The following is a 21,741-nucleotide window of genomic DNA, read 5'->3' as shown; positions in this document are numbered from 1 at the left end:
AAAATCCGGAAAAATCAATATTTTTTTGGTTGCAATCGAATCACAGCTCCAAAATGTTTTTGTCAAAATAAGGATTTAGGAAATAGCTGCAAAAAATGCATTTCCATGTTCTGCTTCTCATTTAAGAAAATAATTGTTTACAATCCAATAAATTCGCAATGAATCAAAGAGCGACAATTTGCGCAGAGGCCAAGAAGTTGTATAAAAGCGATCGAACATCAATTCCACGTGGCTTTGGCGCGGCGGCGTTTTGAACCTGCCAAAAAAACTGAAGATCGCTGCCCCCACTTCACCCCATGGGCCCGTGCCACGCCCCCTCCTGTGCATTAACAAACCTGTTGGTCCTGCTGCTGGTGCTCGTTTCGTTTCGCTTGGTTTCGCTCTGTCGGTTCGGTCCTGGAGAACGTGAATCTCACCTTTCTCATTTTCATCTCGGGTCGGATTCGAAAGGGTTGATTGAGGCGAAAAATGTCTGCCCTGGGACGAGTGCTGATTTACGGAGGCAGAGGAGCCCTCGGAGCCTCTTGCGTCGCCCACTTCAAGGCCAACAACTGGGTAAATATTTGTCTCTTATTTTTTAGCAAAAAAAAGGAGAAATTTAGCCGTATGTTCAATGACATAAAGTGTTTGTACCGACAATAAATTATAATAAGGTACTCAAGTGATTATACCTGATTTTATTCAAAATAAAGTCAAATTTATAGTAATAAACACAAATTTTTTTTAGGATATTTCGAAATCTTAATTGTTGATCCGCGGTTTGTTAAAAATTGCCCTTTGGGTTATCGCGCTCACAATATGCGGTTCCCTTTCACCTCTCTAGTCATTCATGACGGAAACGGTCTATTTTTGTTAATGATTTTGAAATCAAGACGGAAACTTATCCACAAATCTTTTGAATTAGTTGTTGGCGTTAAATACATAATAAAATATTACTAGAAATATGTCATTATTATTTTAATTTTTTTTTGCAAAATTTTATTCTTACTGATGTATTAAGTCACAAACTTTAATTGTTAATTAAATTTATATTTTTCTGGAATTTAAATTCCATTTTTGTAAAAAAATCAGGAAATTTCTTGTTTCTGTAATTAAAATAAGATAAAAAAATTGAATATTTTATTTAAATTAAAAACTAATTTATATATTTTCTAATTTCTAGTGGGTCGGTTCGATTGATTTGGCCAACAACGACCAAGCCGATGCAAACATTTTGGTCCAGCCCGCAGACTCTTGGAATGACCAGGTATAATTAAAATTAAAATCAATTTTTATCCTTAATTTAATTTAAATTGCCAGGAATCATCAGTGGTGAAGGCAGTCGGAGACTTGCTCGGAAGCGAAAAGTTGGACGCCGTGATTTGCGTCGCGGGCGGCTGGGCCGGCGGCAACGCGGCCTCCGCGGACCTCATCAAGAATTCAGACATGATGTGGAAGCAGAGCGTGTGGAGTTCGGTCATCGCCGCCTCCGTGGCCACCAAATTCCTCAAGGACGGCGGCGTCCTGACCCTCCCCGGCGCCAAACCCGCCCTTGGCCCCACTCCAGGTCGATCCTCAAATTTACTTTGAGTTTTTTTTTTTTTATAAAAATTTGAATTGCAGGAATGGTCGGCTACGGAATGGCCAAGGCGGCCGTCCACCAGCTGACCAAGTCTCTGGCTGGGGACAAAAGTGGAATGCCGGCCAACTCGCTGGTCGTGGCCACCCTGCCGGTCACCCTGGACACGCCCATGAACAGGAAGTTCATGCCCAAGGCCGACACGACCACCTGGACTCCGTTGGAATATGTTGCGGAGTAAGAAATTTTAAATCAACCAAAACTACCGAAATCCAATTTTGTTCATTTTGGATATTATATTAATTTCATCAATTTCATGAAAAATTTTAAGCACATAAAATTTGTATTAAAATTAAGTTAATTCATTATTTTTTAAAGGATGTTCTTCAAGTGGTGCAAAGGCGAGAGCAGACCTCCGAACGGCAGTCTCGTCACTCTGGTCACCAAGAATTCCGAGACCGAGCTGGTTTTTGACTGAATCTCATCAAGGTGCACATCAAGACGACCAATCGCTGCTTTTGTTTTTCAATTAACCCAGTAGAAATGTCCATCAGGAGTGAATGAAATTAATTTTGTCAAGAGCATTCCATGACAATATGTATCGCAAACACCAAACATCATCACAACTCACTTGAATATTTTTGTGATACTTTGTTGAACATTTTCCCTGAAAAGGTTGTGTACGATTATTTAGGTCTCTGCATTAAATTTTTGAGCAATAAATTTTGTTTTTTATTTTAATGGGATCAAATGAAAAGGTAATGATTTGTGTTTGATCTTAACCTAGGCCACTTTTATTTGACAAAAAGTACCAATATAAATAAATGTGGCAAATTTAATCGAGCAGCTTCACGTTTGATAGAACATAAAACCTAGAGATTTAGGTAATTCATGTACATTATTTCCAAAGAGACTTGATGTCAGATTTAAAATTTTAAACTGGAATATTGTCAATTAATTATAAAAACATTTGCAACAATGCATTTGGGAGATCCGTTTGGTACATTTCAAAGTGAATTAACATTCATTCGACGACAATTGCGGTTTAAAACTTTGCAGGTGCAAAAATACATTTCTTTAAATCTAATGCACTTCCAGAGCTTTCAAAATTCAATCGTGCTGGTCTTGTACTGCAGCTTGATGGGTTGCTCTTTGAACCTCCAGCGGGTGAGGAAGACAAACTTCAGCGTGTGGTCCTTGCCGAGAAGCTCGTCATTGCAAAAGATGTCGATCTGCGGTATTGCCGAATTAGTTTCTACCAAAATCTATTTTTATTGAGACAATTTTCACCTCTCTGTATTTTTCAGGAACAAGTAATTTGGTGGCAACGAATTTCTTGAGGTGGCTTATCGTGGCCGAGGAGGAGCACCGAATGAAGCGGCGGTTCAGACTCTTGAGGCTGCTGGTCATGCATTCCAGCTGCAGGTTGACCTGTTCGTCCTGTCTGTGGTAGTCGGCCGCGGCGTGCTGGTCCACCTCGGCCTTGGCCGTGGCCGCCGCGTCTTGTTCCGCACCCGCAACAGGAACGTCCTTTGGACAGGGCAGACCTTTGGAAGCGTAGAAGGCTCGTTCTCTCTCCATTTCATCTGCAAATTTTGAAAATTCATTACAATGAGGGTTTTTCCGAAATTGCAGCGTACTTTCTTGAAGCTTTGGCACCAGTTTGTAGACAATGTCCTGCATGGTGCGGTCGAAGCTGATGTACTGCAGGGGGTGCGACTGGTGGATCACGATTTGACAACTGGGACACGTGTTGTTTTCCTCCAAGTGCTTCACGAGGCAGCTTTTGCAGACTGAGGAGTTGGTTTTTTAGAAAATCTGGAGTAAAATTTTAAGTATTTTCTTACAGGTGTGGAGGCACTCGGTGACGGTGGTGGCGTCGATCAGGTAGCCCCTGCAGATCTTGCAGGTTATGTGGCTGTTGAGCGCCTTTAATTTTATCTTCCGCTCCATCATTGGATTCTGCAAAAAATACAACATAATTTTGATGGAAAAAGATCAAAACAATGAAGCCGAAATTTGATTTTTTGTGGAGCAACAACATTTTTCTATGAAAATTCACTTCTCATTTCACAATAATTCTGGATTGAAGTGCAAAATGGGTCATTTCGAATCAAAACTGGCATCCTGCCTGGCGTTTTGTGTTCGATTTGTCGAGGAAAAACGAAAGCGCGTCACTGGGTATCGAGTCACGTAGCCACAATTTCGAACCGAATTCGCGATTTGCCTGCACCGAGTCACCGATTTTGAACGTCAAAATACATTCCTCGCGAGAGGAGAAGTGCGAAAAGCACGAGAAATTAAAAGTACCAACCTATTTCGAGGCGATTTAAAGTTTAAAAGGACGAGTTGGGAAAACGCTGCTGGCGTTCGGCCTCGCGTTCATGGCTTCGAGTGGAGCTTGAGGCGGCGGCCGGCAGGTGGCGTTGGCGGCGCTAGAGAGAAATCGCTCTTCAAACATGGCCGACGTGCCACTCGCTGGAAGTGCGACTTGTTGCGATTTGAGCACTTAGTTTGGGCTCTGTAATGCATTTTGCGCTGCTCTCGAGCCATCAGAGCCATGGGAGGCTGTCTAGGTAGAAGTCGGGAGCGCAGCAGGAATGAGTCGGCCTCGTCCGAGGGCGCGAGTCGCGTCAATTCAGGTACAATTCACGGTCGCCTCAAAAGTCGCTCCAGATTATTTCCTCACAAATCTCACGGATTTCCCTAGCATTTCGAATCAACCCGCCTGAAATTAAATATTAATTTTAAATTAAATCGTATTCGGGTGAAATTTCGGATGCTTCGGCGACTTTCTTCGACGCAGCCACAGATAAGAGCACTTTTGTGGTTTCTCTCCTCTTCGTCGCCATAGATTGGATTTCAAGGCTAATAATAATATGATTGTGTTGTTGATTTAGCCTCTATTCTATTTATTAATCGACCCTGCACGTTTGCCTTTCAGGAAGCGGTACCAGGAAAAACCACCCTCTGTGCCACGAAGTGATTCGGTGGAAATCGGACATTCCGCTGACGGACGGACAGCTGCGGAGCAAGCGGGACGAATTCTGGGACACGGCGCCCGCCTTCGACGGCAGGAAGGAGATTTGGGACGCTCTGAGGGCGGCCGCCACTGCCTACGAGGCCTGCGACTTCCAGCTGGCCCAGGCCATCTTGGACGGCGCCAACGTTTCCGTGCCAAATGGTACATTCGAGGATTGATTCATTTTATTGTCCAATGAGTTGTAAATTTTCCTTATCTTTTGAAAACTCACAATCATAAAATTTAATTTTCATCCAACATTTAAGTTAATCGAACGAAAAGTTTTTAATCTTCAGCATAATTGAATTCGTGAGTTAATCTAGATTATTTTAACCGAGGATAAAGTTATTTTTACTAATTCTTGACACAAATTTTCGTTTCCCTCTTTACTAATACGGCTTTCTTTCCGCATATAAGTGGATTATGCCGATCCGCTTGCTCTGTTTTTTATGCATTAATTCCATTTTTATTTGTAAGGTTTCCTGACTGAGTGTTACGATGAACTGGGCAGCAGATATCAGGTTCCCGTCTACTGCCTCTCGTACCCGATCAACATCGTCAAAGACTTCAGTGGCAGAGAATCGCCGGACTCCTCAGGTTGGACAATTTCATCCATCCAATTGAATTTTATAATAAATTTGATCATTCTCAGAAAACAATGGAGACGGCGACGGAACTGAGATTGTCCTGAAGCTGCGACTGTCGTCAACTTGTTGTGACATTAAACTGCCCGTCCTGTCCACGGACACCATCTTTGCCTGCAAGAGAAAACTCAGAGTATGTCACCTTCTTTTATAATAGAGAATATTTGATTTTATTAAAAAATTTCAGAGCCAAGAGGCAATCGAAGTGTCAAGGCAGCGGTGGTACTTTGGAGGAAAGTTGTTGGGCGACAAACTGCACATCGACGAGGTCAAAATCACCTCCGGCTACATCATCCAAGTGATTGTGAATCAAGAGGAATTGTGCCGAGTGGACAGCTAGTGTGGAAAACGGACAAAAAGACCCTCGGGGGGTCTGCAGACTTGATATTCAGTTGCTGTGAGCAGCTTGGCTCGAGGATTGTTTAGGTCTTGTGCCATTGTTCGGTGAAATCAAACGTCCGAAAGAGTAGTTTTCTTTGCCATTTTTATTTAATCGGTGGAGAGAAAAAGTAGGACGGAGACAGTTTAGCAAAGTACTTCAATTAAATCTATTTTGGTGAACGAGTTTAAATTTTATTTTTGGGAAACGCAAGAATCAGTTCCTGTGAGGAAATTTCTTGAGAAGAAATTTTGACGCAATATAGAAAATTTGCAACAAATGAAATTTATTAAATCTCCATATCACTGGACACGCATCCTAATTTTAAATTAAACTTTGTGATAATCTTAAGAGCATTGGCAAATTTGTAAAGCAGTTACAGTAATTAGTGGTGGATCTATTATGGCCTATTTTGATGTGATATGAAAAGTATATTTTTGTTTCCGCTCTTCCTTTTCCGCAAGAAATGTGACCTCACGTCTATGATGTACCTGATTACAACTATCCGAGTGTGCAGGAATCGTAGTTTCAGGTATTATAAGCGACACCCCTAGCTGCAAGACTTAGTAATATTTGCGTAGTTTCCCAAAAAGTAATGGAGTTACCGAAAGCAAACAGATGTGTTGCCTCAAATATGATAAATAATCGTGTTGGATTTTGGATATTATGTATTATTTAATGTCAAAAGCTTAACCTCATTTTATGCTTTACCTCTTTCAGGTTACGGTTTCAGCTCAAACCCCTTCGAATATGTGCAAATGAGACATAAAGATGTATAAAAAACGACCAAATTAACCTTGAGTGCTATTCTTGCTAAAAACAAAACTGATCCAAAGATGAACATAATAAAGAAATAAAAATGTGCTTAAATTTGGAAAAAAAAGTGCAATTTGTTATTAGTGTGTAGCGCTCGTACAGCCACGCACGGCTTCAGAAAATACAAGAAAAAATGTTTTGTGATGTTTGTGACATTAAATAATTTTTCAATGATTGACTCTGTATTTTATTGCTATAGTAAAATTATTCCAAAATTTATGTATAATATATAATTATTTTGAATAATGCATAATAATCTTTCCAAGAACTTGGTGAATTCAGTAAATTGAAAATTTTATCACACTAGTCTTTAACTTCCTTTCCTTTAAAAAAATTCTCATTTATCAGACATAATTTGGGGAAAAACTAGAAAAAATAACAATTTTTTGCATAATTTTTGCTCTAAAAATTTCATGTTCAAATAATCGCACCGTCCGGTGCTGCCACCTGCCTGCGGTCGGCGTTTTCCGGCGAAAGCTTGGAGGGGGCGGGGCATTTTCTTCCCCAGCGAGTTTTTTTCCTGCCGTAAACACAGTTCTCCCTGTAGAATGACGGCTGCGATACACCTAGCAACAGCGATAATTTCCTCATTACTCGGCTTAATCAGCTGCACTTAAGGTAGGTCTGCATTTTACTTCCGGCAGCGTCGAATTCGGCGCTCAATCGGCCGCAAACTGGGCCCGATCGCCGCGAGTTTCGCTCCGAAATTCGCTCTTGGCACAAAATAAATAAGGAGTCCATTGCTCCGCTTTATTTTTGTTTTGCTGATAACAGCTCTAGTTGGCTGCTTTTCAGTCAATCTCACTTTCCACTGTTTCCAAAGGCGATTGAATTGATTCGCAACGAACGTTCAAATCGAATTGTGGAAAGCAGGAAATCGAGGGATAAAAATTCTGCAATTCTGGGACTTTTTCCGGAGCCTTCCTGAACTACTTTTGCCAACTAATTTCACTTTACACACTGTACCGTTAATTTTCGCAAAAGAATAGGACTTCATTTATTTAAAAATTTCTGCAGTTTCGATTGAATTTTGTTGATTTTGTCCGAACTGGAGGTTTATTGAATTTTACTGACGCAATCGGAAGTTGCTAAATGATGCAATAGGGAAACCAAAGGATGTTGAAAATGGTGTGCCAAAATGATGTAATATTATAAACTTATTGCTTAAAATATATTTTTATTGACCTTTTTTGTCATTGTCGAATGCAAAACTATTGAATAATTTTGTGTAAATTTAATATTTAAAAAAAACTTTTTTTCTATCCTTTTTTAAATTTGTTGTTTTGAAGAAATCTCAATTTCTCTCAAACTTTACACAATTATTTACAAAGGACGAAGAAAGACTCGGTCTCGCAGCCAGAGCGGCTGCCAAGAAAGTGCTTGAGGAATTATAGAGAGCGTTGTGTTATTTTGAGCGCACGCGATCTTGTGTTTTGTCGACCAAAATAGAATTTCTTGCCAATTTTTGCGAAACAAACAAACCGAAATCACTCAAGTTGTTCAAAAATTTCGTCATAGAAAATTATAATGTAGCTAATTATCTAGAAAATAAGATGAAATAATTTTTTTATTTTAATCTTCAAATTTAAATTAATTAGCAAATAAATTACATTTTAATTTTTCTAACCCTCTCGTATCGCAAATTTTTAAATTCTCACGTGAAAATAACCAAAAAAAAAATAATAATAATAAGTTAAAGAGGAAGAATTTTAGAAATGCAACTTTTATAAATTCAAAATTAATTTTTCGCTCTTTTTTAAATTTCGTCAAGTCTGGTCCATCGTCACGAATTATGCAAAAGCGGCATCGAAAATCTTGGCCTGACGAGACCTTGGCCTGCAACTCAACAGAGGAGGCACGGATTGTCAGCGCATTTGCGTTTTTATTTTGACTAAAAACTGCACAAATCTTTAAATTTTCCGTTTATTGTTGAGATAAGATTTTTCTCCTCTCTGTCTATGGTTTTGCTTTTCAGGTTCCAATGGCAAAACGCGACTTCTTGTTCTTTTTAGGACGCGAAAGGTCCAGACGTGACCAATTTTTCCCGAGAAAAATTTAATTTTAAACAAACTTAAAATAAGAATCAAATTTTAATTATTAGTCGATTCAATACATTTTATTAATTTGAAATTTTTCGGTTCCATTTAATTGCGTTGAAGATCAGAAACAATATGATGTACTTCTAAAAATTAATTAGAGCCTACAATTTTTTTTTTTTTTTTTATTAAATTTCTCTCAAATTCTACACAAAAGACGGAGAAAGACTCGAGCCGCAGCGGCTGCCAAGACTGCGTTTTTTTTCTAGCTCACGCGATCTTGTGTTTTGTTGACTTGCCAATTTTTGCGAAACGTGTTTGTCGACCTGCCCCAGCACGCCACTCGCCCAAAACAAACGAACTGATATTATTCGAGTTGTTGGTCATTTCGTCAAAGTGGATATTATTATGGAAAATGAAATGATTTTTACAAATATTTTAATTGATACGAAGGAATTAGAACTCGGTTTTTAGAATGTTTTCCTAAAATTTTGTACACAAATAATAATTTAATTCCAAACTAAATGCAGACTTCAACAAAAATGCAAATTCTGAAATTGAATTGAAATGACTATGTGGAGGAAAAAAATTGCAATATTTTGAGGGGTATTATGCAAATGATTCAAGTTGTTGATAATTTCGTCAAAGTAAAGTTAACAGTCAAAAATAGTAACAAATTAAAAGTATCTTTAGATAATTAAATTATTAGGAAATGAATTTAATTTTATGCTATTTTTTAAATTTTTCCTATATTTTTGTCGAATCTTGAGGTTAACGTAAAATAAATTAAAAGACTTGAATTAATTAATAAGATTTCATTTCATATATTATCCTGGCATCAAAGTGACATCTTTACAAGACGTGCTTGAGCGAGAATATAGAAATAAATTTTCGAGCCAGTTTAAAGAAAAAAAATAGCATATATTACAATGAAATGAAAATACTATAAAATCCTTGATTTTGTTTTTGCTGAATTCTCCAGTCTGACTTAAGAATACATTCCGAGGGAACGGAAAATCTTTCAATTTTTTGGTTAATTTTTTCAGTAGAATAATCATTGCTTCTGTTTTAAGTTTAAATTAATTCTTGTCAGAATGTAAAGAAGCAAAAATCTGATTGACCAAGGTGGCGAATTCAGACACCTCGGAAATGGGCGAGCGGCCAAAATTAAATTGTCGTGTGCAGTCGAGGCAACTGTGACGTCACTTGGGATCGAAAATGCTTTTCCGACCTTGGCCCGACGAGCGAGACCTTGGCCTGCAATTCTTCATAAGAGCCGCAGATTGTCGGCACTTTTTCCATTTCAATTTTGACGAAACTGCCAAATTTACCTCTCCGATTATAATTTCCATTTGAATTTATTGAGTTATAAATGTTCTTCTCAGGCCGCAAAAGGTCACTGACCTCGGTGACTTGTGACCAGATTTTTTTTTTTTAAATTAGCAATTACTTGGAAATAAATTTGGATTGTTATTATTTTAAACTAAACAAATTAAAATTCTCAATCTACATATTTTTCAAATTTAATTTCGTTCAAATTATTATAATTTAAAAGGAATGATTTCTGATTAATAAATATTTAAATTATAGTAAAAGTTTCGACCGGAATTAAATAATTTTCATCACCGAATTTCAAGTTCCGAAGCAAACTGCCGACTTTGCCATATTCGCAACAAGTTCAAAAACCCACTTTTGCCAGCTCTGCAAAATAAATATTATTTCCGCGTGTTTATTTTTCCGCTTTTCGTCTCACGCAGGCCGCACAAAAACACGATTCATTCACGCAGATTTCGCTCGAGAGGAAAAGTCACGCTCGTCAGCTGTTTGTGGCCGAGAAGCCTTTAAAGTTGAAGCACGTGTCTGGCCCCACAGCTGCTGTTCCCAGGGAAGGGACTTTGTAAACTTTGCTCAGTCGGGCGAAAGTGCGCGAGCCGACAGCATCGTCTCCCGCGCGACCGAGGTATTTATCCGATTCATCCAAGAGATTCAGAGATTCAACGCCGAGTGCGGTTTTCTCGTCTTTTATCTCTTGAGCAATTCATGGTTTTGATGATTGTTCAGAATTATGTGTTCAGTAAGCAAGCGCTGTTGTTTCTCAAGAACGGCAGTTTTAAAATCAGCTTAATACAGAAATTATTAGAAAATAATTTTAAAAAAATCGTTTTCTCAGAAAATTTTTTACCCATTTTTTTCTTCTAAATTTGAAGAAAATAATTTCAATTTACTTATAATTAAATATTTAATTAAAATTTTTCATAAAACCACGGATTATCAATTGAATTTCTACTTCATTTAAAAAATGCGAGACATTTCTTTCCACAACTTTGTATTCACTTCTGATTTGTTGCCAAACGAAGTCTTATTTCGCTCTCGGCCATGGCGGATTACGGGATGTAATTGGCACGCTCGAGTGAGTTATGAAATGGAAAGTGAAAGGCTCGAAAAGTGCTTTGCACAAAGAATGCCGTAACACACTCCCCCTCCTTTCACCGCGTCTGCCCCGACACTCAAAACTGGGCCGACTATAAAACGATTAAACGGTGATACAATTATTCAGACTCGTGGCATGTCTGAAATTGTAAAATAAAAATAATTTCAAGTTTCTCAATCTCTAACTAAATTGTATCAAAATTTTTTAATGAATTTTTGTATTTTTAAAAAATATTTTCCAGTCTCTTGTTTATCTTTACCGTCTGTGATAAATAACAGCGTTCAAACAATGAGGAAAACCATACCATGGTCATTTATTTCCTGGTTGGTGACAGAATTATCAAGTTCTATTTATTTTTACTTGTGCTTGTGGAGTGGAAACCGAGACGGTTAGGAATACTACGGGTTATTTTCTTTGTCTCTGACTTTATAATTGCTGTTTCTGATTTAATTTATTTTTTTTAAACCTTTCATTTTTGAATTAAATAACAACTCAATTTAATTCAAAATTGAAACGTTGAGAGCGACGACAAATCTCGTTTGCTGATTGTTACACCAAAGTCACCAAAATTCAAGCTTTGATTTTAACTGTGTATACTTTACTGAATGGCTTTTCGATAAAATAACAAGAAAAATTACTCTCTTGAATTTCAAATAAGAAAAAAATTGCAAATTAATTGAATTTATTTTGCAAAAATTACAAATAGAAACTTAATTGTGTTTTTATTTAATTAAATTAAAATTGCCAAGAGTTGAATTATTTTTCTTTTGTTAATTTATAATCTTTTTGTAATAAAATTAAATTTTAATCTAAATTTAATTATATTGATTGGTGTCTATTGAGTTGCAGGTGAGAGATGGAGTCATTCGTGGGCCTGTTCGACCCGGGGTCGAGTTCGGACGACGGTTCGTGGGAGAGCAGCAGCAGCAGCGGCTCGTCCTTGGGGTCGCGCCGGAGCAAGGGCAAGAAGGGCCAGCAGCCCAAACACAAGCACAACAACCTGCTGCTGAGCAGGGACCCGGAGGCGGAACAACTGCCCCCGGAGCCGCAGCTCGGCAACGTCGAGTACAAACTCAAGCTGGTCAACCCCTCCAGACTGCGCTTCGAGCATCTAGTCACACAGGTGCGTTTAATTACTTCATTAATAAGTCGGTAAATTTTTTTTAAATTGCATTCCACTGAAATTATTTTAAACAAGTAAACCATCGCATCGCCGTCTTTTAAATACACTTCTTGTTATCATTAAATTTGCAATTGATAAATTATGAGAATTTATTTCATTTCATTTTCATTTCATCCATATTTTCCTTTTTAATCTTGTCGCTGTTTGTTTGCAGTTTCGATAAGGAACTTGCCAAACTTTTCTTATCGGTTGTATTTTACTGATCCCCCTTTGTTGATGTTTTTGTTGAAAATGTTTGTGATTTTGTTGCAGATGAAATGGCGGTTGCGAGAAGGGCAAGGCGAGGCGATTTACGAGATCGGCGTCGAGGACAGCGGCGTGCTGACCGGCCTCAGCGGCAAGGAGCTGCGAGCGTCGCTGCAGACGCTGCGGCACATGGCGCAGAAACTGGGCGCCACCACCACCGTCCTGCGCGAGAGGCTGGTCAACTCCTCCCCCACCAAGGACGACAACGACGAGCAAAGACGCGTCGCCGAAGTGCTCGTCAGAAAGGTTGCAAACGAAAATACCATTTTTGCCACTTTTGACTAAATTTTGTTCATTCGATTTGCAGGTGCCTGACGACCAGCACAGCATAGAAGTGAGGGTGGCCGTCGTGGGCAGCGCCGACGCGGGCAAGTCCACCCTGCTGGGCGTTCTGACCCAGGGCCAGCTGGACAACGGCCGGGGCAGGGCGAGACTCAACATGTTCAGGCACTTGCACGAAATTCAGTCGGGCAGGACGTCCTCCATCTCGCACGAAATCCTCGGCTTCGATTCAAGGGTAGGCCTTTTTTAATTCAATTTAGCCTATCTACTCTGTCAAGGTGATATACCGTGTTAAGAGGTTTACCCCAATAGCTCAAAATTTCGGGGTTTTACTTTTACAAGCCATTCAATTTTTATTTTTTTTATCTTTTTATTCAAAAGTGATAGGTAATTGTTCCTCACAACAAAAAGTTTTTATTTTTGCAAGGGCTATCCAATCATGTATCACACATACTGACGAGGACAAAAAAGGTCATTGACCCTGGTGACCTTAAAATTAATTTTATTGCAAGTTTGACACATGCATTGAAAGAGTACTTCAAGTGGATCATTTTGGTACGCAGAATTTTGTTGTAGCTCTATTTTGAACAAAGATATTGCAGTTTTTAGAAGAAAAGATGAAAAACCTACATTTTCAATATGGATATCAATAACTCTGTTTCTACTTGAGATATACGATATGCAACAAGATTCTGCATACTCCAATGATCTTCTTGATGTGCTATTTCAATCCATGTATCATACCTGCAATAAAAATAATTTGACAGGTCATTTGTTGAAATGAAATTTGCTTATGTTTTATTAAAATTTATTGATGAAAGTTTGATGTTCGACAAAAATCATAAATTTTATATGTCTAAACTTGCATATTTGAATTATTTTTAATCTCTAACTTGAAAATATGAATTAAAAACATAAAATTTGGTGTTTTAATCCTAAAATTTGTGTATTTCGCAGGGGAGTGTGTTAAACTACAAAGAACTGGTGACCCACGAGTCGATCTGCGAAAGCTCGACCAAGCTGGTCTCCTTCCTGGACCTGGCGGGGCACCAGAAGTACCTGAAGACGACCGTGCTGGGCCTCACCGGCTACTACCCCCACCACGTGATGCTGGTGGTGAGCGCGGGGGCGGGTCTGGGGGGCATGGCCCAGGAGCACCTGGGCCTCGTGCTCGCGCTCGACGTGCCCCTCTTTGTGATAGTGACCAAGATGGACCTGGGCGCCGCCAGGGTGCAGGCCACCCTGGAGGCGCTGGAGACGGCCCTGCAGTCGGCGCCGCACGGCCTGCGCAGGGTGCCGCTGCTCGTGCAGGGCCCCGACGACGTCATGACGGCGGCCAACGCCTCGGCCAAGACGGTCCACTCCATCGTGCCCATCTTCTGCGTCTCCTCGGTCACCGGCGAGGGCCTCGACCTGCTGCGCAGCTTCCTCTTCGTCATCCCTCCTGAACTGAGCGCCAACGAGAGAGACAGATTGGAACAGGTTTTAGCTAAAAAATTCGCAAAATTGTTTTTATTCATTTGGTTGGATTGATTTTCAGGAGCCTTGCGAGTTTCAAGTCGACGAGACCTTCCGAGTACCTGAAGTTGGGGTGGTGGTTGGAGGACTGCTCACCCAAGGAGTTATCAGCGAGGGAATGAATATGGTCATTGGTGCGTTTTCTCTTAATAATTGTTAAAAAAAGAACTATTAATTCATAAAAAATTGAAATTTTGAATTATTTATATTTGTTTTCATCAAAAGTTGTGGAATAATTTTAAAAATGAAAAAATTTAAAGAATTCTTTACTTTCGTAATCAATATTCTCAACTGTACTATAATTACATGATTCAATTCCTTATTGAAATTGATTGCTGTTAGTTGTAATTTGAATTATTCTTTTACTTTTCTTTCAAAAAATTCCTTGGTTAGGTGAATAAAAATTATATTTTCCAGGTCCAATGGTGGACGGAACGTACCAGCCTGTGCAGGTGCAGTCGGTGCACCGAAACAAGGCCGCGTACAGAGTTGTGCGGGCCAGCCAGAGCGCCAGTTTGGCTCTGCACCCTGAAGTGCCTGGACTGCGCAAGGGCATGGTCCTGCTCAGTCCGGACATGGACCAAGACTGCTGTATTTTCTTCCAGGTACGAGATTATTAAATCAATAGTATTTGTTGCTTAATTTAATTTAATTCCAGGCCACTGTGCACGTGATTTACCATGCGACGGCGATTCACGAGGGATTTCAATGCACCGTCCACTTGGGCAACATTCGGCAGACGGCCGTCATCGTGGGCATCATGGCCTCGTCCGGAATCCACACGGACGAGCGCGCCTCGGTCGTGTTCAAGCTGGTCAGGCACCCTGAGCGGATCCAGGTGGGCCAGCGAGTGCTCTTCCGAGAGGGTCGCACCAAGGGCATCGGAAAGGTCACCCAGGTCTTTCCCTTCTCACCAGATCAAGTCATCTAGACACATGTTCCGCACCTTACAAAGTATAAGATTCTGCTCTGCTGCACCTGATGCGAAAGTTTGGATTTTTTCCTGATATCAGAGCAGATGTTTTAAATGTTCGAAGAGCAAACATCAATTTTAACCTAAAAAACATTATATAATTTATTTACAAATTGCCGATCTAAAATTCTAGACTCTAGACAGAGCAGTTCAAATTTATTTACCTCATTTTGTCATCCAAGGTTGGGAAAGCAACCTTGCGAAGAGGTTCGTTTTAACACCGGACGCCAACTCTCTCAAAATTAAAACTACGATTATGTGTTTGTGCCATACTGAACACGAGCCAGTTTAGTTTGAGACCTCAGGAGACTTTGGCAAGACTTTTCTCTCAAATCACTGTTTTGTAGACGAATAGCACAAGAATTAATAACTCTTCTCCCTCTCTATGTATATAATTATTCTAAAAATCTTTGACACACTGTGATATTTAATGTAAGTAGTTGGCCTGTCAGTACGAGATGTATTGAGCGTGTTTGCAAAGAAAAACGACTTGAATTTTTTAGCAACCGAGATCCTGTTTGCTTTCATTATTGTGCCGTAAAATCTTGTTAAAATGATGAATAATAAAGTCACTCACAAATTGATTCTTACACGAGAAGTTGAATTATGTTTCTTTATGGTCAAATAAACACATTTTTGTGGTTTCTTTCCACTAGTTGAATTAGACAATATTTGCGCTTCGCTTGAAGGACTCTTTGAATACCGAAATGAATCCAGGATCTTTGCTGCAGACGATCATGTTGTGGCTCAGAGCCAAGGATGTGACGACCATGGCCGGAACTTTGGGCATCAGGTTTGAGACCCTGAGGCGCATTATGCTCTTCCAACAGAACTCCACGCAAAAGCCACATCACTTGCGGAGCAGCTCTTCTAACATGCAGGTTTTGTGTGCAGTTTGAGCTAAAAGATTTAACTTCTAACGCGTCCAAAAGCAACAGGGCAAAATTTCAAAAAATAAAGTGATTTGAAGCGGTCATTGGTCATTTTAGCTCTGCATTTATTTTTGCAAAAATTGTCCCAATTAGTTTAGGGCAGAAAGAGCAAATATGCGAAAATTTTAAGAAATTAGAAAGTAATTTCATTACATCAGTAAAATTTTGGTATTTACTGCAGATAGAGCTCTCTTCAGGTTGCAATATACCTGAAGATAAGATTCTCATGGAGTTAATGTGCCAAGTGATCTAATTATAAATTAAATCTAACATGTAAAGTTACAATTATTGCTTAATGTTTATTTCTCCTTCTTGCATGCACTTTGTATTTCTTGCGGACTGGGAACATGTGTGTCAATTGATCAGATATATTTATCACTAAAATTACAATTTATATGAATGATCTCATTTTTCCATACAGAAATTCTTTTACAAATCAAAATAATACAAGTTATTGGTTTTTACATTGTTTATTACATTTAACTTAACCTACAATGTGCCAAGTAAGCTCAGGAAATCATCAGTAGGTTTTAAAAGACTTAAAATCTCTCGGGAAGCAACGAAGTGACAAAAGCAAAGGCTTGGTGTCATTATATCTTTTTCCGTCGTTTTACAATAATAATGAGACAATTGCAGCACCAAATTTAGAAAATTTTTTGTTTGAAGTCAATTATTTATCAGTTAATTAGTATAAGAACCTTAAACGCGCAAGTCAAATGTAGCTTCTTATGGCAGTTCATCCCCTGTCTTCCTCAGCAACAATGCCCCCCACACGAAGCACTTCGCGGGCAATGGTAATCAGCGCCTCCGTATCTGCGAGGAAAGATTCATTTGATTCTCTTTGTCATTTAATGTAAATGCTTACCAAATGTTGTGGGCACCACCAATCCATTCTGGGCTAGGAAGGCAAACAAGTCCATGGCAGAAACGGTGTTCCAATCTCCAGCCAAGATTGCCTGCTCTGTAGCGGGTGACAGGCCAGAAAAGGAGACCGAGCCTGGTGTTTGCTGAGGGATTTGAACCCATTTGACCTGAGTGGCCTGTTTGATCATGTCTCGGATGTGGCTCAAGAGACCTTCTCGATCTGAAAAATCAAATACGTATCTTTGTTTATTATTTCACGCACTAAAAAAACAATTATTTTTTCAACAAAAACAAAAAACAAAGCAGCACGACAAAAATCCATATGCGCACAATAAAAAAGCACAGTTAAATAAGAATTCTTTACGTACCCTGATCTGGGATATTGAACTGATCTTCAGGTTTCTTATTTATCACGGCCACCAACCACAGAATCTTGATGTCAAAATCTTCCCATTTCTTGAGGGACGCATCTAAGTCTTCAGGAAAGAAACCACGTGGAATCATGACCACTTTGGGGCGAATCAATGACCACAATGCCTTAAGGCAATAAATAAATTGGATTATGGGTACCACAGCACAGAATGCGTCCCGAAGAGTAGAGATGATCACTTCCATTAGTGTATCCATGCTGACTGATTTTAATCTGAAACTTCAGGCGGTATGGTTAAAATTCTGATTCCATAAAACAAATAATTTAAAATGCGCATGCATGTTGGACATGTGCATAGCACGCGCATATGTATATTCTTGAATTGCACAATTGAAAATTCACGATTACATACCTCTGGCTGTGCGTTAAAAGAAACACACGAGTCTTCTGTGCAGGCAGACCACGGCGAAAGAAAATTTAAATTCGGCCTTCTGCGGTTTTTCGTGCGTTTTTCGGCAACCGAGGGGGGAGTGGTGCTTGTGATTTTGCGAGGGAAATTTGCGCGTCATCCCAGTGGCAGCCAATGGCGGCGCTGCCGGCGCTCGATTAGGTGGTGCAACCGGCCGCGCCCACTTCTCAAACGACTCAAACCTCGGACGTTCTGAGTGTTCGGGCACTTCGGACTTCACCCCGAAGGCACTTTACGCCACTTTTTCTTGCTGAAGGAGGGCATTCGCCCTTCCGCTCGCGGCGGGCGGGGTTGCGCTCGTGAATACTTTTCCCATGAGTGAATGTGCAGCCAACAAATAATAGGTAACAAAAAGAGTGCGGTGCGGATTGGCAAGAATTCGCTGGCCGCTGCATGGCCGCTCCGAAGACTTGCCTTGTTTATGCAAAGGACTCTAAAGCAAAGCGCCAAGTGTCACCACGCCGTTCGTCAAACCTGAAGCCCTTTTCAGGAAAGGTATGCAGCAAATTTGCATCTTTTGTTTGTCCAGAAATTCGAGAAGGGAAAAGCTGGAATGCCGTCGTCGGGCAACAATTTCCTCAACTTATACTAGCTCTCTGCGGCTGAGGAAATCTCAACACCAGAGGGTGAAACCCACAGTCGGATTTTGACCGAGCAACGTCCTTTTCAATGTGAGGTGAGAGTTGATCTTGTTTGTTAATTTCATTCAAAAATCACCAATCTATGTGTTTAGGCGCATGTTCCTGCTACAGAATGGCCATATGGTCACCCTGTTCCAGCGGCTTTGGTGCCAAACATCAAATTTGACCATTATACGAAACTGTCGACCTGCGGGTGAGAACAATAATTGTATTCTTAATTTTGATTGACAAATGAGTCGTATTTGGTTTCTGATAGAGTTTGGCCTAAAAGGTTTTACAGAATCTTCCTTGGGATGATTTCTTTCATGGTGGAATAATTGCCACAAGATGCCCTTGGCCCTGATAAGTTCAAAACAAATCATCCTGACCATAAGCAGGGAATTAAATGCGCCGTGTCTGCTGGCCGTCGCCTTCTTCTGCCCACCTCTCCCTTTTTCAACGTTTTCAACGCCCCCGCAAGATTATTTCCTTAAAAATATAATAGGATTTAATCAAACTAAAAATTTGCAGTTGTTCTGTGTTTTGTGGCAAAAAACCGATACTGTTGTTATCCCTCTAATATGCTCGATGCCATTTATTCCAATCATCTGTTATTGCGAGACTTTGTTTGTTTAATTTTATTCAAAAACACCAATCTTGTCATTTATAGGAATGGGAAAGCACCACACACGCTGTCTAATAGTGGAAGCTGATCAAGAGTCTGAGCATATGACATGCCAGTTATGAAACCGTCAACAGGAGATGAGTTCTTTTCCATTTTATTAAACTTTCATTCAAATCACCAGACGATTCAGCTGCCAAAGGAGTTTCAGTTTTTTTTTTTTAAATAAAAATTAGAAAATTCCAATTTGGAAAACATTTCAACGGTAATAACTCTTTATCTGCTTGAGATACCAAAAAATATGCTCTTTCAATCCATGTATCGTACTTGCAATAAAACTTATTTGAAGTTTACAGGTCATTCGATAATTTAAAGTGGAATTTGCTTAAAAAGTTATTATATTAAAATTTACTGATGCAAGTTTGAAGTTCAACCAAAAAATAATAAATTTTACTTATCTGAACTTGCACTTTTTAATTATTTTTTGTTAAAACCTGTATTTTGGTATAAAAGTTGATAATTTTGAATTTCGCAGGGGAGCGTGTTAAACTACAAAGAATTGGTGACCCACGAGTCGATCTGCGAAAGCTCGACCAAGCTGGTCTCCTTCCTGGACCTGGCGGGGCACCAGAAGTACCTGAAGACGACCGTGCTGGGCCTCACCGGCTACTACCCCCACCACGTGATGCTGGTGGTGAGCGCGGGGGCGGGTCTGGGGGGCATGGCCCAGGAGCACCTGGGCCTCGTGCTCGCGCTCGACGTGCCCCTCTTTGTGATAGTGACCAAGATGGACCTGGGCGCCGCCAGGGTGCAGGCCACCCTGGAGGCGCTGGAGACGGCCCTGCAGTCGGCGCCGCACGGCCTGCGCAGGGTGCCGCTGCTCGTGCAGGGCCCCGACGACGTCATGACGGCGGCCAACGCCTCGGCCAAGACGGTCCACTCCATCGTGCCCATCTTCTGCGTCTCCTCGGTCACCGGCGAGGGCCTCGACCTGCTGCGCAGCTTCCTCTTCGTCATCCCTCCTGAACTGAGCGCCAACGAGAGAGACAGATTGGAACAGGTTTTTCTAATAAATCCGCAAAATTGTTTTTATTCATTTGTATAAATTTATTTTCAGGAGCCTTGCGAGTTTCAAGTCGACGAGACCTTCCGAGTACCTGAAGTTGGGGTGGTGGTTGGAGGACTGCTCACCCAAGGGGTCATCAGCGAGGGAATGAATATGGTCATTGGTGGGTTTTTTCTTACTGATTTTTAGAAAAGAAATCAATTTTCATTAAAAAATGTTGTTTGAAAAGTGCGGAAAGATTTAAATAAGAAAATTTAGATAATTCTTTACTTATAAATTCACTTTTCTAATCATTTTTTTTTCAACTGTGCTTAAATAATTCAATTCCTTATAGAATTTAATTGCGGTTAATTTTAAATAAAAATATTCTCTTGCTTTTTTAATTGGAGTATTTAAATTAGATAATAGCATTAAAATTAAAATTTTTTCCAGGTCCAATGGTGGACGGAAGGTACCAGCCTGTGCAGGTGCAGTCGGTGCACCGAAACAATGCTGCGTACAGAGTTGTGCGGGCCAGCCAGAGCGCCAGTTTGGCCCTGCACCCTGAATTGCCTCGACTGCGCAAGGGCATGGTCCTGCTCAGTCCGGACATGGACCAAGACTGCTGTATTTTCTTCCAGGTACGAGATTATTAAATCAATAGTATTTGTTGCTTAATTTAATTTAATTCCAGGCCACTGTGCACGTGATTTACCATGCGACGGCGATTCACGAGGGATTTCAATGCACCGTCCACTTGGGCAACATTCGGCAGACGGCCGTCATCGTGGGCATCATGGCCTCGTCCGGAATCCACACGGACGAGCGCGCCTTGGTCGTGTTCAAGCTGGTCAGGCACCCTGAGCGGATCCAGGTGGGCCAGCGAGTGCTCTTCCGAGAGGGTCGCACCAAGGGCATCGGAAAGGTCACCCAGGTCTTTCCCTTCTCACCAGATCAAGTCATCTAGAGACATGTTCCACCTTTTAAAGTATAAGATTCTGCTCTGCTGATGCAAGAGTTTGGATTATTCTCCTGATACGAGCAGACGATTTCTTATTACGAAGAGCGAACATCAATTTTAACCTTAAAATCATATATAATTTATTTACAAATTGCCGATCTAAAATTCTAGACTCTAGACAGAGCAGTTCAAATTTATTTACCTCATTTTGTCATCCAAGGTTGGGAAAGCAACCTTGCGAAGAGGTTCGTTTTAACACCGGACGCCAACTCTCTCAAAATTAAAACTACGATTATGTGTTTGTGCCATACTGAACACGAGCCAGTTTAGTTTGAGACCTCAGGAGACTTTGGCAAGACTTTTCTCTCAAATCACTGTTTTGTAGACGAATAGGACAAGAATTAATAACTCTTCTCCCTCTCTATGTATATAATTATTCTAAAAATCTTTGACACACTGTGATATTTAATGTAAGTAGTTGGCCTGTCAGTACGAGATGTATTGAGCGTGTTTGCAAAGAAAAACGACTTGAATTTTTTAGCAACCGAGATCCTGTTTGCTTTCATTATTGTGCCGTAAAATCTTGTTAAAAATGATGAATAATAAAGTCACTCACAAATTGATTCTAACACGAGAAGTTGGATTATGTTTATTTATAGTAAAAAAAACACATTTTTTTTGGTTCCTGCTTTCGACAACTCTCAAATTACACAGTATTTAAGCTTTGCCAGAAGGACTTTTTCAACTTTTTGAATACCGAGATTAATGCA

The 21,741-nt window shown here is 40.1% G+C and overlaps 5 protein-coding genes and 1 long non-coding RNA gene across 9 annotated transcripts; 4 read left to right on the top strand and 2 right to left on the bottom strand.

The window, feature by feature from the left end:
* Window positions 1-300: 300 nt before the first annotated feature.
* On the top strand, window positions 301-2,281 carry LOC132197176 (dihydropteridine reductase). Its single transcript, XM_059620279.1, has 5 exons — window positions 301-555; window positions 1,163-1,246; window positions 1,300-1,546; window positions 1,603-1,795; window positions 1,937-2,281. The coding sequence occupies exons 1-5, from the start codon at window positions 469-471 to the stop codon at window positions 2,034-2,036; spliced, it is 711 nt and encodes a 236-aa protein (XP_059476262.1). The 5' UTR covers window positions 301-468; the 3' UTR covers window positions 2,037-2,281.
* Window positions 2,282-2,323: 42 nt separating this feature from the next.
* On the bottom strand, window positions 2,324-4,020 carry LOC132197177 (polycomb group RING finger protein 3). The gene is made up of 5 exons (XM_059620280.1): window positions 3,873-4,020; window positions 3,406-3,520; window positions 3,199-3,351; window positions 2,849-3,144; window positions 2,324-2,790 (listed from the first exon to the last, which is right to left on the bottom strand). Exons 2-5 carry the CDS (start codon window positions 3,512-3,514, stop codon window positions 2,662-2,664), a joined length of 687 nt encoding a protein of 228 aa, XP_059476263.1. The 5' UTR covers window positions 3,515-3,520; window positions 3,873-4,020; the 3' UTR covers window positions 2,324-2,661.
* LOC132197175 (ubiquitin domain-containing protein 1) lies at window positions 3,998-6,593 on the top strand. The gene is made up of 5 exons (XM_059620278.1): window positions 3,998-4,200; window positions 4,503-4,742; window positions 5,058-5,177; window positions 5,233-5,357; window positions 5,412-6,593. The coding sequence occupies exons 1-5, from the start codon at window positions 4,119-4,121 to the stop codon at window positions 5,562-5,564; spliced, it is 720 nt and encodes a 239-aa protein (XP_059476261.1). The 5' UTR covers window positions 3,998-4,118; the 3' UTR covers window positions 5,565-6,593.
* Window positions 6,594-6,905: 312 nt separating this feature from the next.
* LOC132196782 (GTP-binding protein 2) lies at window positions 6,906-21,595 on the top strand. 3 transcript variants are annotated; one of them, XM_059619650.1, is made up of 8 exons: window positions 6,906-7,037; window positions 11,736-12,009; window positions 12,322-12,561; window positions 12,623-12,832; window positions 13,555-14,079; window positions 14,138-14,249; window positions 14,533-14,720; window positions 14,774-15,686. In XM_059619650.1, exons 2-8 carry the CDS (start codon window positions 11,743-11,745, stop codon window positions 15,044-15,046), a joined length of 1,815 nt encoding a protein of 604 aa, XP_059475633.1. In that variant the 5' UTR covers window positions 6,906-7,037; window positions 11,736-11,742; the 3' UTR covers window positions 15,047-15,686. The 3 variants fall into 3 exon arrangements, with proteins under 3 accessions (XP_059475633.1, XP_059475634.1, XP_059475632.1); XM_059619651.1 differs by lacking the exons at window positions 6,906-7,037; window positions 13,555-14,079; window positions 14,138-14,249; window positions 14,533-14,720; window positions 14,774-15,686 and adding exons at window positions 10,266-10,415; window positions 19,501-20,025; window positions 20,083-20,194; window positions 20,464-20,651; window positions 20,705-21,595; XM_059619649.1 differs by lacking the exon at window positions 6,906-7,037 and adding an exon at window positions 10,272-10,415.
* LOC132196784 (uncharacterized) lies at window positions 16,103-17,827 on the bottom strand. Its single transcript, XM_059619652.1, has 4 exons — window positions 17,667-17,827; window positions 17,253-17,533; window positions 16,886-17,104; window positions 16,103-16,833 (listed from the first exon to the last, which is right to left on the bottom strand). The coding sequence occupies exons 2-4, from the start codon at window positions 17,509-17,511 to the stop codon at window positions 16,757-16,759; spliced, it is 555 nt and encodes a 184-aa protein (XP_059475635.1). The 5' UTR covers window positions 17,512-17,533; window positions 17,667-17,827; the 3' UTR covers window positions 16,103-16,756.
* Window positions 17,887-18,812, top strand: LOC132196785 (uncharacterized). 2 transcript variants are annotated; one of them, XR_009441794.1, is made up of 4 exons: window positions 17,887-18,067; window positions 18,253-18,399; window positions 18,457-18,557; window positions 18,636-18,812. It is a non-coding gene; the product is annotated as an uncharacterized LOC132196785 (long non-coding RNA). The 2 variants fall into 2 exon arrangements; XR_009441795.1 differs by having other exon boundaries at window positions 18,621-18,812.
* Window positions 21,596-21,741: the final 146 nt, after the last annotated feature.

The sequence above is a fragment of the Neocloeon triangulifer genome, unplaced genomic scaffold (genome assembly GCF_031216515.1).
Source record: "Neocloeon triangulifer isolate White Clay Creek 2 clone unplaced genomic scaffold, ASM3121651v1 ptg000012l, whole genome shotgun sequence".
NCBI classification, from domain to species: Eukaryota; Metazoa; Arthropoda; class Insecta; order Ephemeroptera; family Baetidae; genus Neocloeon; species Neocloeon triangulifer.
The sequence above is the reverse complement of the archived record's forward strand: the minus strand, read 5'-3'. Positions and strand labels throughout refer to the sequence as shown.

Bases quoted from the DNA above. Each gene is read 5' to 3' on its own strand.
- LOC132197175 (XM_059620278.1), top strand. From the start codon at position 4,119: ATGGGAGGCTGTCTAGGTAGAAGTCGGGAGCGCAGCAGGAATGAGTCG. The intron at 4,201-4,502 runs GTACAATTCACG...TTTGCCTTTCAG, and splicing joins CGCGAGTCGCGTCAATTCAG to GAAGCGGTACCAGGAAAAAC. The intron at 4,743-5,057 runs GTACATTCGAGG...TTTATTTGTAAG, and splicing joins CAACGTTTCCGTGCCAAATG to GTTTCCTGACTGAGTGTTAC.
- LOC132197177 (XM_059620280.1), bottom strand. From the start codon at position 3,514: ATGATGGAGCGGAAGATAAAATTAAAGGCGCTCAACAGCCACATAACC. The intron at 3,352-3,405 runs GTAAGAAAATAC...CCAACTCCTCAG, and splicing joins CACCGAGTGCCTCCACACCT to TCTGCAAAAGCTGCCTCGTG. The intron at 3,145-3,198 runs GTACGCTGCAAT...CAAAATTTGCAG, and splicing joins GGTGCCAAAGCTTCAAGAAA to ATGAAATGGAGAGAGAACGA.
- LOC132197176 (XM_059620279.1), top strand. From the start codon at position 469: ATGTCTGCCCTGGGACGAGTGCTGATTTACGGAGGCAGAGGAGCCCTC. The intron at 1,547-1,602 runs GTCGATCCTCAA...TTTGAATTGCAG, and splicing joins CGCCCTTGGCCCCACTCCAG to GAATGGTCGGCTACGGAATG. The intron at 1,796-1,936 runs GTAAGAAATTTT...TATTTTTTAAAG, and splicing joins CCGTTGGAATATGTTGCGGA to GATGTTCTTCAAGTGGTGCA.
- LOC132196784 (XM_059619652.1), bottom strand. From the start codon at position 17,511: ATGGATACACTAATGGAAGTGATCATCTCTACTCTTCGGGACGCATTC. The intron at 17,105-17,252 runs GTACGTAAAGAA...TTGATTTTTCAG, and splicing joins GTTCAATATCCCAGATCAGG to ATCGAGAAGGTCTCTTGAGC. The intron at 16,834-16,885 runs GTAAGCATTTAC...CTTTCCTCGCAG, and splicing joins GGTGGTGCCCACAACATTTG to ATACGGAGGCGCTGATTACC.
- LOC132196782 (XM_059619651.1), top strand. From the start codon at position 11,743: ATGGAGTCATTCGTGGGCCTGTTCGACCCGGGGTCGAGTTCGGACGAC. The intron at 12,010-12,321 runs GTGCGTTTAATT...ATTTTGTTGCAG, and splicing joins TCGAGCATCTAGTCACACAG to ATGAAATGGCGGTTGCGAGA. The intron at 12,562-12,622 runs GTTGCAAACGAA...TTCGATTTGCAG, and splicing joins CCGAAGTGCTCGTCAGAAAG to GTGCCTGACGACCAGCACAG.